At 31.7% G+C, this 14,563-nt stretch overlaps 2 protein-coding genes across 2 annotated transcripts; both read left to right on the top strand.

Annotated features, from left to right (window-relative positions):
- The first annotated feature begins 2,814 nt into the window (after positions 1-2,814).
- LOC129295331 (auxin-binding protein ABP19a-like) lies at positions 2,815-3,903 on the top strand. The gene is made up of 2 exons (XM_054933849.1): positions 2,815-3,385; positions 3,520-3,903. Exons 1-2 carry the CDS (start codon positions 2,932-2,934, stop codon positions 3,588-3,590), a joined length of 525 nt encoding a protein of 174 aa, XP_054789824.1. The 5' UTR covers positions 2,815-2,931; the 3' UTR covers positions 3,591-3,903.
- Positions 3,904-5,071: 1,168 nt separating this feature from the next.
- Positions 5,072-6,075, top strand: LOC129295332 (auxin-binding protein ABP19a-like). The gene has a single exon (XM_054933850.1). The coding sequence runs from the start codon at positions 5,131-5,133 to the stop codon at positions 5,758-5,760; it is 630 nt and encodes a 209-aa protein (XP_054789825.1). The 5' UTR covers positions 5,072-5,130; the 3' UTR covers positions 5,761-6,075.
- The last annotated feature ends 8,488 nt before the right edge of the window (positions 6,076-14,563 follow it).

The following is a 14,563-nucleotide window of genomic DNA, read 5'->3' as shown; positions in this document are numbered from 1 at the left end:
TTTTTTCAATAAACAATTCATTGGATTTTCTAGATATATTTTCCCCCATTTTTCTGCATATTTTAAGAGAGTTTAAATGCTAGAAAAAAAAGTCAAATTTCGCCAATAAGTCATATTTTAAGGTTCATCATACGTATTTTAAGAGAGTTTAAATGCTAGAAAAACTATGAAAACACATTCCAGCTTGAAGGATCTAATTGAGATTTTTTTTTTGTGTTGAATGACTAAATTGTCCTAATATTTAAAAGCAAGTATCATATTAATTTGCTCACTATATTTTTATGTATTATATATTACACACATATATATACAGTGATATTTTTTTAGTAATTAAATATTTATAACATAATTTTTTTTATAAATACCATTCAAGCATCTAAATGTAAGAAAAATAATATACGTTTTCACGAGCAAATAAAATTTCATAAGAAATACATAAAATATGTGACAAATGAATTGATTATTTAATAACATCATAGTATCTTTTATAGCATAAACAAGAGATTTATTTTATAGCAACGGATTTCAATATGTATGATGAACCTAATGAAATGGAAAGTGATCATTTTTAAAGTGATTTATTTTTATATTATGATATATATTTATTGTATTAACTATTGTACAATATCTAAAGTGTAATGTCTAAAATATTTATAACTATATATATATATATATATAATTTTATATAATCTTCATAATGATATTTCTTATAGGGCAAGACTTACATACTTAGCATTATATACTTAATATATTTTTATCCAGTTAAATCAAGACATATGAATCTTATTGTGGTAGTAATATTAATAATAAGAATTTGTTATAGAATAAAAAATTTATAAAAGATACATATGTTTTGATTTAATTGAAAATAAGCACCATAAGTATATAAGGTTAAATATATAAGTTTTTCTCTTTCTTCTATATGACAACGATTCTCATTTGCAATAGGAAAAATCACATTCAGTCCTCTTCCAAAGAAATTAATTACAAATAAGGACCAATGTGAAACGAATTATTGTTAAAATGAGAACATGACTTGCTTTTTCTCAAATGAAACTTGTTATTGATTCTTGTTATTAATTTCTTTGTGAGGGGGCTGAATGTTATTTTCTCTTTATAATATTACAAAAGATATGATGATGATGATGATGATGATGATGATGATGATGATGATGATGATGATGATGATGATGATGATGATGATGATGATGATGATGATGATGATGATGATGATGATGATGATGATGATGATGATGATGATGATGATGCAGGATGAGTCTAACGAAAACATTAATAATAATTTAAGACATCTTTTATTTTTCGATTCTGTCCTAGTTTATTTACAGGAATAATTTTTTTTTAATCCAAAGCTATTAAAAACAATATAATGTTCATGGGTACATCTCGGACCAAATTCCACCTTGTTATTGCCAACGTAGTAAAATGTCGTGTTCTCAAAGTAGCTATCCAATCCTTACAATTTAAGGTGGGAAATGAATCGAAGAAAAGAAACACTCCAGAGACCTGGCCATCTCTTGCAAGCAGGCCGCTCAATGCATCTCAATCACAATCTGCACCTTTTTCTTCAAACGTCTATTTTGGGTTCAATAATATCTTACAATCTGACACGTTTCGCATCCGCCAACCCGTGTCTCTTTGTCACTGCCAGAGGGCAACGACATTCAGGATATGACAATGATAACGACTTCATTCAGACCCTTTCTTCACGCTGTTATGGGAATGGTTGGTTTCTGTGCTGAATCTTATCCTTGTGGGGGGGTCAATGTGTGTGACCACTCAGTAGAATTTTGCACGCATCAATTTTAGAGAGATAATCTGGGAAAGATTTTCTTGTTGAAGGCACAGAAAAAGCTGGCTCTTTTTTTTTTTTTTTAATCTTCAGTGAAAACCTAAGTTCCTTCACATATAGGGAATTTGAGATCACCACAAATATATGTCCTTGGATTCTGTGTAGTGTGTCTGACTTGCAGAGATGGCCCTTCTAGCTGTCTCAAAACGTCTTCTTATGCCTTCATATTCTCTCTTCATGTGCTTTTGTGGACCACCATCCATGTTTTTCTCCCCCCCCTTCCCCCCGGGGCGGTCTTTGACATTTCTTATGGAATTTATTTACTGAATACATGTGAATACTGATCCTCCATCCCTATTCAGGAATGTCACTGTAGAAGGGTTTACATGTTATATTTCTATAATCAAGGATAGGATAGACATTATATTTAAGGAACTTCATGTGTTGAATTCCAAGGGCATGTAGTAGAATAAACATTATCTGAGGAAACTCACAAAAAAAGTGAGAACGCATCAAAGAGTGGGGAAGAGTATGATAAAATAAGTTGTAGTGCTACAAATAGAAAAATTCTTCTATTTCTATTTAGTTTTCAATATATATATGTATATATGGCTAGCTTAAATAATTCCCAGTGCTATTTATAAGAATATGGTGGGTTGAATCTTGAAATGCATTCTTATTAATTAGCTAATGAGAGTTACATCAGGTACAAAATTGAAAGATCATAATTGTAAGCATCTATGTTTTGATTTCTAAGTTTCTTTTATAATACTATAAATCTGCACTGCCATGTTTTGCATTGCCAATCAAAGAGTGGTAGACACTAAAAGAAAGATATCTTTGGCAGTAGAACATACGGGGGAAGATTCCTGTCCTTGTGATTCAGAATAAAAAGAGGCTTCTTGTTGGTATCATGTAGAAAACTTCCAAACTTGACATTCACGTGAATTGCAGCACAAATTCTGTCGTTTCCATGCAGACATAAGAAATATCTTATCTATATATCATAGTAATGATAGTTAAAAGTTCATCGGCCCTTCCTTCTAATATATTTCGCCTTTCAAACTTCTTACCAGATACAACCTAAGAAAAAACTTCAGCAGAAGTACTGCTAGGTGAAAATGATTCTCCCCATTATCTTCATCTTTTGCCTCCTCTCCTCCTCCCAAGCTTCTGTTCTAGATTTCTGTGTTGCAGATTACGCAGCTCCCAACAGCCCTGCAGGATATTCTTGCAAGAAGCCTTCAAAGGTCACAGTGGATGATTTTGTATTCCATGGCCTAGGCGTTGCAGGTAACACCTCAAACATTATAAAAGCTGCAGTGACACCAGCATTCGATGCTCAATTTCCCGGTCTCAATGGCCTTGGACTTTCCTTGGCTCGTTTGGACTTGGACAAGGGTGGAGTTATACCAATTCACACACATCCTGGAGCCTCAGAAGCACTTGTTGTTCTGACAGGGTCAATCACTACCGGTTTTGTTTCATCTGATAACACTGTATACCTTAAAACCCTCCAGAAGGGAGACACTATGGTGTTTCCACAAGGATTACTTCACTTCCAGATCAATGCTGGTGAGACTATGGCCGTGGCTTTTGTGAGCTTCAGTAGTGCAAATCCTGGCCTCCAAATTCTTGATTTCGCGCTGTTCAAGAGTGATTTGCCCACTCCACTGATAGCATTAACCACTTTTCTTGATGTTGCTCAGGTGAAGAAGCTCAAGGGTGTTCTTGGAGGCAAAAATTAACAGTAAATAACGGGAGATTGTTGTCCTCATAAGAGAGTGTGTCTGCTGTTAGATTGATTTCACACCTTGGTTTTCATTTTTAGATTGGTCGGGTTTGTAATAAAGGTATTCTTGTTGAGAAGTGTTGGTAGCTCAAGTAATAGAAGAGTAGTCTGACGTGTTTCTTGTTTATTGTTACCAATTGTCGAGTATTTGTAAAAGTCAGTGATTTCCAGGTTCAGAAAATTATGCTGCCAGAGGAATAAATGTGTGGTCATTGTCTTAATGCGTCTGAAATGGGACATTATCTACTGTATCTTGAACTCGGACATTTTTAATTAATGAATGCTCATTGTTATGATACTATGAATTATGGGTTTATGAATGGATTTTGTGTTCCAGAATGAGTTAATTCGCAACAGAAAGATTTAATTAATTTTCATCCCACCATGAACCAGCCTCAATAAAAAGTTATGAACCCATTATTAGAAGTTTCAAAATGAAATGCTTGCGTTTCAAATTTATGGTTCAAAAGGCACATCTAGACATCCTTGTTGGTTAGACATTTCCCTCATTCTAAACTTAAAGACGAAATACAATTTAAAAGACACATATCTAATAAAATTAATCTCATTCTGCATTTTCTTAGGATAACCTTTTATCTGTAGGAAAATGACATAACCTTCTACGACTATGAAAAGCCATTAGATGAAACTGGTGACAGAATTGATCAGGGAAGACACAACTCACACCATCTTACCAGTATACATGGTCTCTTTACCTAGTTCTGCATAAATATAGATACTTCAGTGCTTGTCAATTCATGCAAAAGTGAAAAGTTAACTTCCAAGATGTTAGTTTCCAATGATCAAGTTTTCACAATAATGTGTGGCAAGACACTTGAAGAAAAATTTAGGACCTGATTGTCTACAGTCATTCGACTTCAATTGTTGATTCAATCTCTTTCTTCACGGCATATCAAAATAAATAAATAATACTCTTCATTCACAGCCTGCCTCATGTCGTCGTCTTCCCCCCCGCCTGAAAGAAATAGCACCCCAATGTGAACTTTCATCCGAGGCAAAGGTCCTGATGGGAACGAATATGCATGGAGGAATGGTTTTGATATGAACATGTCGAATACAGAGGAAATTGATGATAAGAAGGATATAAGATAAACATGTATAAACCTGGACATATGATGCCATGCTGCGAATAGAAGATTAAATCAACGGCTGAAATCAATTTAAAACGGTCGGTGCAATTATTGATTGATTGCAGACAATCGAGGTCCAACTTTTGGCAGTAGAACATGCCAGAGAAGATTCCTATCCCAATGATTTTAAAGGAAAAATAGGCTTCTTCTTGTTGTCAGAGAAAACTTCCAAAAAGTTGACATTCACGGGCATCCCAATTCAAAATCTGTCTTTATCATGCATGCAGATGAAAAATCTTACCTTCTTCAGTAACTCAAAAGCAATGGTAAAGAAATTAACTCGCAGTCCCTTCTTATATAAGATCATCCACACCCTTTACCACATACACACCCTAAGGGAACAAAAGGAAATTAAGCAACATCCAGCTAAAATAAAGATGATTCTCCCCATTATCTTCATCTTTTGCGTTCTCTCCTCCTACTCTCAAGCTTCTGTGCTAGATTTCTGTGTTGCAGATTATGCTGCTCCTAACAACCCTTCAGGATATTCTTGCAAGAGCCCTTCAAAGGCCACTGTGGATGATTTTGTATTCCATGGCCTAGGTGTTAAAGGTAACACCTCAAACATTATAAAAGCCGCGGTGACACCGGCGTTCGATGCTCAATTTCCCGGCCTCAATGGTCTTGGAATTTCCTTGGGTCGTTTAGACTTGGACAAGGATGGAGTTATACCAATGCACACACATCCTGGAGCTTCGGAAGCACTTGTTGTTGTGCAAGGGTCAATCTGTGCCGGCTTCATTGCGTCTGATAACACAGTCTTTATCAGAAATCTCAAGAAGGGGGATGCTATGGTGTTTCCACAAGGCTTGCTTCACTTCCAGATCAATGCAGGTGGCTCTTTGGCTCAGGCTATTGCGTCATTCAGTAGTGCGAATCCTGGCCTCCAAATTCTTGATTTCGCATTGTTCAAGAGTGACTTGCCCACTCCAATTATATCGGGCACCACTTTCCTCGATCCTGAGCAGGTGAAGAAGCTCAAGGGTGTTCTAGGAGGCAAAAATTAAGAGTATTATTAGGAGAGTGCTGTCCTTGTAGGAGTCTCAAGAGTGTCTCTTTTGTTAGATTTAACTTTCATTTTAGATTAATCAGGATAGTAAGCAGATGATTTTTCTTGAGAAGTGATCGTGGGACAAGTGATAAAAGTGGCAGTCTGATGTGGTTCTTGTGTGTTTTGTTTCCAGTGGTCAAGGATGTGTTCAACTATTGTCCTGATGAGAGAAAGGTCGAGAGTATCTCTTTTGTTAATTGGATTCTCATTCAACATCCTGACTTTGGTTTTTAATTTCAGATTAATCAACCTTGTACTGGATTCTTCTTGAGCAATGTCGTTAAGGTTTGAGTAATATATAACTTATGTAGTCTAATGTGGTTCTAGCTCAAGCATTTGCAAGCTTTAGTAATTCAAACCTTAACTCCACATTTTGGACCAGGCACTGCTTGGGAAAAGTTTATTACCAGGTGATAACATCAAGCACTTTAATCAATACTTTTGCCTTTTGAGAAGATGCTAAAAGCTACTTTTGGAGGCTTAGGGTGAAGTAACTGCATATCTTATTAGATTAGCTAGATTGTTAAAATAAAATAAATCTTTGACATTTATAGCTTATATCATGTGTGTGAAATTTGGAAAGATAGGCCAATATTTACTTATGGTCTAACTCAAATATTAAGATCATATTTATAAACCAATTGGTCTAATACAAGATTGTTTATTACTTATATGAATAGTATATTTATCTATACGTTTTTAACATTTTCTAGAGTAAATTTTGTGCATTATTAATAGAGTTAAAGTGCAATTTTGCCCTTAAATTATTTTTGAAGGAGCAATGTTGCTCCTAAATTATTCATCGTAGCAATGTTGCCTTTAAACTAATCAAATCGGAACAATGTTGCCTTCATCTTTAAAAATTATAAAATTAAATAAAAATAAAATTATAATAATATTAAATAAAATAATATTAAATGTATATATAAAAATAAAATTATAATAACATTAAATAAAAATAATATTAAATGTATATATAAAATATATATAAGAAAAAATATAAACTATAATTTTATAACTTGTAAAATATAAGTGGATCTTGGTTAAATTAAACATAAGTAGAGTCAAAAGTACTTACATTTATACCTATAGCTATTGGCATTTTTATAAAAAAAAAATTTTTTTAAGCTTTTTTAATATTATATTTAAAATCGTTTAATTTTTTGAAAACCACTGTGATTCACAATTCAACTTCAATTTTTGACTTAATACCGGCTTAACTTTTATCCAATTCATCTTAATCATGAAAACGATTTTTTTTTGTCCAAATCGAGTAGTTAATGACAGCTCCCGTCAATAGTTATAAGGACATATGCAAATACTTTTGAGTCTACTCATATAATTTAACCAAGATTCACTTATGTTTGACAAGTTATAAAATTATAATTTATATTTTTTCTTATATTTATTTTTATATATACATTTAATATTATTTTTATTTGATATTATTATAATTTTATATTTATATATAAAATTAATATTATTTTATTTAATATTATTATAATTTTATTTTTATTTAATTTTATAATTTTTAAATGGTGACAGCAACATTGCTCTTCTAAGAATATTTTAGGGGCAAAATAATACCTTAACTCATGAAAAGTGGGTCCCACTATCTACAATAACAGACGTTTAAATGGCATGGGAAACATTGCTCCGATTTGATTGTTTTAGGGGTAACATTGCTACAATGAATAGTTTAGGAATAATATTGCTCCTCCGAGAATAGTTTAAGAGCAAAATTGCACCTTAACCTTTATTAATATATACTTTATCTGATTTTATTTATAAGTCATTTCTAACATGTTTCACAAAAATTAAGAAAAACTTTAAATCTCATTAATTTTATCTTAAAATTTAATAAGTTTTCACCTTTACTTCTAATAAATATTCTTAAATCTCATTACAATATTTTTATTTAAAGCATTTAATAAAGGAAAAGAATGTAAAAATGAGCGTTGAAAATTGATAAATGTCTTATAAATAGAACTAATTTTTTTCTCTTTGCCCAATAAATAGAATCAGATAAGTAAAAATTAAAATAAGCAAGAATGTTTATTACTTTTTGTAAATACATTATTCATTTTTTAATTTTATATTCATGTTAATAATGATGTTTTGGACTTGTAGATGATCTATGATGTGATAGGAGTCATTTAAATCATAAAGAATTCAACAACAATTATCTTACCATCAACAACCACGATGTATGTAGACATTGCTTTCGTCAAGGTAATAACAATGTTATAAATAATAGATGAATGCCTCCCCAACCTAGTTAGCTTAAGCTTGATGTTGAGCCATCAACTGGTTAACTAAATAGGTGAAACCACTTATAAAAGCTGCTTATGTGATAACAATGAGATTTATGTTGGATCAATGAATTCTCCAATAAACTTATTGCCTCTATATTGATCACTCTAAATTATAAAAATCTTGAATGATTTAAAGTATTATTGAGTCCAATGCCATGTAAGAAATCAAAATATATAATAATTTCATTAAAGCTTCTAGGCTTATACAAAAAGATTTTTCTCCACGTAACCAAAATGACTAATATGATTAAAGATATTAGTGATCTACATAAAGATTGAATTGTGACTTTCAATTGCATGCGCAAAGAAATAAGTAATTATACTAATTGGACTGTCTTTTAAACCCATTTTATAGACAAAGGGCTATGTCAAGGAACTTTGAGGCTCAAGACAAAACAAGTAAAGAGACTTAATATATAATAATTTATCAATCCTTGTGCTTTCTATTTGACATTGTTTGCCACAAAATAATAAAAAAAATTAAACACTAAGTACTTTGTATTTTACAAAACAAAGCTTGGATTAAAAAGGAACAAACACATCAAATAGCGAGTAGTATATAGACTAAAACACAAAGCCTCTACTCAATGATGTATGCTCCAATGCTTTGGTTGGATTTGAAAATATAAACAAAGATTGCAACAAAAGAGGTGTATGATGACCAATGCTTTTTTAAGGCTTTAGAATAGAAACGAAAAGAGGAGGAAAAATGGAAGAGTGAAGATGAAAAGTGAGAAAGAGTTAGACATGATGATGTCAAAATAGAAATTGTAGAAAGAGAATAAATAATTGTAGAAAGACAATAAATAATAATTAATGGCTAAGTTGGGGCCAATCCAATAATTAAATATTATTTTAAGAATATGGAAAGTTTTTCAATGGGAAAAAGAATTGGAGCTTTATTTTTTTCACTTGGCATTTTATTACATAATGATACAAATATATCTATTTAATCTATACATACTAAATGTTGGGTAATTCACTCTTAGTGAATTGGGCCCAACATGAGCCCATGAGATTTTTATTGAAATATAGAAAAGATTTAGGCTTGAAAATGCAATATACTTTAAGATAAGTGTGCAATTTTCCCTTAATGATTTAAAAGTTCAGAAGAGGGAACAGTTTTACTATCACGCACCCAAGACCGAAAAACCACAACTGGTATGGGTGGTTTTAAGAGAAAAAGTATGTATTCCTCCTCCAAATCTTATATTGGTATTAGAGCCTATTTTTCTTGGGCTATGTTTCCTGTGTTTGAAAAAACATATACTAATTTTCTTATCCATATACATGCAAATCTACCAGTTTTGTTTTCACTTCTCTTTTCACATAATCTTCCTCTATCCATTTTTTATCATTATTCTTGTTAAATAAACATATTTATATGTTTCTTGGTTTATATAAGTGTTTCATATAAGGCTATACATGTTCTATATGCAATCTAAAGTGCCGAAAGTTACAACATAAACAAACCAAAATATTGAGTATTTGAAAATGAAGTTTTTTGGATAAATGGATTGCATAAACATGTAGAACTCAAAAAATGAAGAAAATGACACCAAGAACATGCAAAACGGAGATCGAACGGAGGAGATATGGCCTCCAAAAGTTTTGAGTCCAACAGACCTAACTAGCCAGAGGAACTAAGTCAAACTAACCTGGCAGGAGGTTCAAGAAGACAAAAACAACACGTCATTTCTATCCTCTTCCAAATGACATGTCGTTTTGATGTGTCGTTTCTTAAAAAAAAAAGATGCTGGTTTGGTTTTGGGCTGTGAACCTAGACCATTAAAAAAATTTGGGTTTAATTGGGCTTAGCCTAAATCACAAAAAGAAAATGCAATGATATTGGGTCCATAGGTCGAGTATAGAAACCAACCTAGCTTAAAAATATAAATAATATATATAATTTGAATTTTTTAAAATATATTTATTTATTTATTTAGGACACATGGCACGTGGGACCCACATGAAGGCTCTACTACATGAGATAGACCTTACCATGAAGCTGCTAGTATGTGGAGTGCAATAAACTGGCATGTGTCATCACCAAATCACGAGAAGGCGCCACGTGTCATTCACGCACCTCCTCTGAGAGTGGATTTTTTTTGTTTTTTAAAATTTTTTAATCCAGATATCTTCTCGAGGCTTGTGAAGGCATGTGGGGATTCAGATTGTGACATGATTTGTCTTAAAAAAATTCTTAAATTTGATATCTTTATTATGATATGCTATTTACTTATATTTGAGACAAAATAGGAATTTATTTTTTGAATCATTCAATGCATTTTAGAAGTTTAATCATTTTAAATATTTCATATTTTTTTAGTTTTTTAGAAAAATATGAAGCAAGAGTCTTCTGACAGCACTGATAACTCATAAAATTATTTTGTTAGCATTGAGTATCTGAATGAGCTAGATTATGAGCCTCTTAGTGAGAATTCTAACCTAAAACTCTTCAAAGAGGAGGAGGAGGAGTATAAACCTCAAAGTGAGGATTTTGATCCTAAAGAGCATCCTAATATTGATCTCAAAATGTGCTAGAAGGACTTAAAGAGGTGTGCATGATGCGGGGACCAAAATATGAATTAGAGGGTGATAAGAATTTTCAAGACAAAGATAAAGATGTGGAACAACCTTTCACACCTTCAGTGATCATAAATATTGCAAAGAGAGAAGTTAAAAGATTAAAAAGCTATATCAAATTTCTCCAATGGTAAGAGCATATCATAACAAAAGAAGAACAAGCCCTGGTTATAGGAAAAAATTTCAAACAACTCAAGAAAGTTGTGCAACATAAAAAGCAAAACAAGTCATGCTCGAGAAATCTTCTATGGAATAAAGCCATTAAGGGGATGAAAGTACAAGAAAAATATAAAGACATAATTAAGAGTTGTCTTTTTAGGTCTTTACCTTAAGTATTTTTCTATTTTAACAGAATCTACTTTTAGTTATGTTGTATTGTTTTAAAACCTAGATGATTTATGATATATATGAAGTATGTTATTTTTTGATATTTTTTATTACTTTATAAATACTTTGTTTGAGTGGGAGCTTTAAAGTGATAAGTCATTTAAGAGCTATATAACAATTATAAAAATATTTGTAAAACTCTTTATAGATGATAGTGATTTTGTTAGAATCAATATAATAGGAGATACAAATGTGGCCTCTAAATTGTTGACCTAATAGTATTGTTATCATTTTAATAAAACATAATAAAAATATAAGACACTGTATGTTTTTCATAAGTATTTTATTCTTTATTTAATATAGAAAACTATTAATGTGGGATAGTTTCGTCTTAGAACTAAGAATGGCAAAAAAAAGTATTATTGTTGAGTTGAATAAGGGCGACAAGTTAAACAAGGATAACTAGGATATATAGCACCATAAGTGTCATGTATTTTGGAAGAACAAGATGTTGTTAAGCCACTGATTATGGTCATGGCCAAGCCTGAGGTGGGAAACTCAGCTCAACATAGGAAACACCAAGAGGCATTTATGGCATGGAAACGAAAAATAATATCACACGAATAACACTTTTAAGTGTTATGACAGACAATCTAATATGTGAATTTGAAAATCACTCCAATACCCAAGCCATGTAGGACGCCATAAAAGAGAAGTTTGGTAGTACCTCAACCACTAAATTGAGAAGGCTGACAATTAAGTTTGACACTTATAAGCTAAAGTTGAATACTCCTATGTGATAGTACCTTAGGGAGATAGCCAACACGATCCATGAACTTAAGGAAGCTGGCACGATCTATATGATAAACAACAAGTAAAGGTTGTAATCAGATCACTCCCAACTAGCTGAGAGCATACGAAGGCTAACTTAACCCACAATAAAAACATCATTAACTTTAACAATGTTGCTAAGTATTTGGAGCTAGAAGCTGAATATCTAAGGCTTACAAGTCACCTGGACAGGCTTACCTTATCGAGAAAGGTGGTCCTTCAAATGCTAAGCCCAAGAAGGGCAAGAAGCAATAAAAGAAGGATAACAAGAGTGGCCCTAAGGTAAAGAAAGACAAACAATCTTTCAAGAAGAAGGGAAAGAAGAGTGGCAAAAAGAGAATTAACTTTAAAAAGGTTAAATGTTTTGCCTATCAAAAGATGGGCAAGTTTGTAAAGGATTGTCCTGAGCAAATCAAGTACTTGTGGATTATGTGAATTCATATTTTTCTTATATTTCCATTAATGTTTTTCTAATGAAAATTGTTTTCTTTTCTTAGATTGTAGACTTAGGTTCCATAAACCACGTAAGCAAGGATCGTAGATCTTTCCTAGAATATCGTTGGTTGCCAAATCAAAGCAAGTGGCTTTACGTTAGCAACAACACAAGGATTGAGATGAAAGGCATTAGAACTTGCAAGTTGATTTTGCAAGGTGGCAAAACCTTAATTTTCCATGATATTTTACATATACTGGACATCCGACAAAACTTAATTTTTATTGCTTGCCTTTTAGAATTTGGGTTTGTAGTTAATTTTTATGATAAGGTTGCTGATATTACATACAATTCAACCTTTTATGGTTGTGCTTTTCTTTCAAAAAAGTTCTTTATTATGAATATTGTTGACAAAGTTTATTTTCATGATTGCTTTACCATATCTTCCAATAACATTGATATGATATCTAGCATGCTAGACTAGGGCATATTAATTAGAATAGAATGATTAAACTAGTTAAAGAAGGAATGCTAGGTTTAATAACAAACATGAAAATGTCCTTATGTGAAAATTGTCTAGCTCGTAAAGCAATAAGAAAACCTTTTGGTAAAGGTATTAGGGTTAAAAATCCGTTGCAATTAATCCATTTGATATATGTGGTCCTATGAGTGTAAAGGAATAACATAGAGCTTGATATTTTATTACCTTTATCGATGATTTTTCATGTCTTGGTTATGTCTTTTTGATATCATAAAAGTATAAAGCTTTTAAGTGCTTTAAACAATACATTAATGAGGTTGAAAATCAAATAGCTAGTAAAATTAAAGCATTACGAACTGATCAAGAATGTGAATACTTGTCTGATAATTTAAAGAACTCTGTGAAGAAAAAGGAATAATTAGACAACTAACTATTTCTGGCATTCCACAACAAAATAAAGTTATTAAAAGAAGAAATAGAACTCTTTTAGACATGGTTAGGTCAATGATGGCAGAAGCAAATCTTCTAATCTCGTATTCGGGGGATGCTTTACTAACTACAACCTTTATACTCAATCGTGTGCCCTCAAAATCAATTACTTCCATATCCTATGAGTTATAGACAAAATGCATACTAGATTTAAATACCCTAAGACCATGGGGGTTAGCTACATATATCCATAATGATTTCTATAAATATGAAAACTTAGGTCCAAGAGGAAAGAAATCTATCTTTATAAGATACTCAAAGCAATCAAATGGTTATGTTTTCATTAGTGAAAACGATAATGGAACTATAACTAAAATTGAATCTAGGAATACCATATTTTTAAACAATGAGTTTCCTAGTAGGGGAGAAACTGACCAAACTATATCTCTTTATGAGACACGAGAGCTACATAATATAGAACAAATAGATAGGGCTAAATCATCATAAATTGCTAATCTAAGTGGGAACTCTAAAAGGTCTGCTAGAAGACCCAAAAAGAATCAAAATTCAGAAGAGGCCTCACTTTAAAAAAGTAATAGAGAGAGTGTACCGAAAAGACACTTCCAAATTAAGGGTGAAGCATTAATGATAATTCTTCAAGATGATGATGAGCCGCATTTTGTAAATGAAGCTTTATTAGAACTTGCTAAGGATAATTGAAAGAAAGCAATAAAAGAATAAATGGATTCTATGAGGATCAATTAAGTATGAAAATTAGTTGATTTATCACATGGCTGAAAGGCTATTAGGAATAAGTGGATTCTCAAAATCAAAAGAAAAGTGAATTAATCAATTGATAAATATAAGGCCCACTTAGTAGTGAAGGGGTATACACAACAACAGGGAATAGATTATGACGATACTTTTTCTCCTGTTATACATTTCAATTCTATTAGATTGATTCAGGCAATAGTAAATAGTCTAGAGTTAGGTTGCACCAAATGAATGTAAAAATTACTTTTCTAAATGATGATCTAGATGAAGAAATCTATATGCAAGAACCATTAGGTTTCATTGAAAAAGAAAAAGAAGATAAAGTATATAAATTAAATAAATCAATTTATAGACTATATGAGGTTTCACAAAGCAATAACCTCATATGACTTTTAAATGATTGAGGAAGACCACTATGTTTACATTAAAAGGTTCAATGGGAACTTCGTAATATTATCTCTTTATATGGATGATATTTTACTAGCCAAAAATAGTCTGGATTTGATAATCGCTACTAAAGAATGGCTTTCATTGAATTTTAAAATGAAGGACATGGATGAAGCAAAATACATTCTTGGAGTTA

The sequence above is a fragment of the Prosopis cineraria genome, unplaced genomic scaffold, assembly GCF_029017545.1.
Source record: "Prosopis cineraria cultivar Desert tree isolate PC_DT_omini unplaced genomic scaffold, ASM2901754v1 PC90, whole genome shotgun sequence".
Taxonomy (NCBI): domain Eukaryota; kingdom Viridiplantae; phylum Streptophyta; class Magnoliopsida; order Fabales; family Fabaceae; genus Prosopis; species Prosopis cineraria.
This window is presented reverse-complemented; position numbering and strand designations above follow the sequence as displayed.

What these genes read in the sequence shown, in the direction of transcription:
- LOC129295331 (XM_054933849.1), top strand. Translation starts at nt 2,932, where the DNA reads ATGATTCTCCCCATTATCTTCATCTTTTGCCTCCTCTCCTCCTCCCAA. An exon ending in TCACTTCCAGATCAATGCTG is followed by an intron (nt 3,386 to 3,519) that starts GTGAGACTATGG and finishes GATGTTGCTCAG; the next exon opens with GTGAAGAAGCTCAAGGGTGT.
- LOC129295332 (XM_054933850.1), top strand. Translation starts at nt 5,131, where the DNA reads ATGATTCTCCCCATTATCTTCATCTTTTGCGTTCTCTCCTCCTACTCT.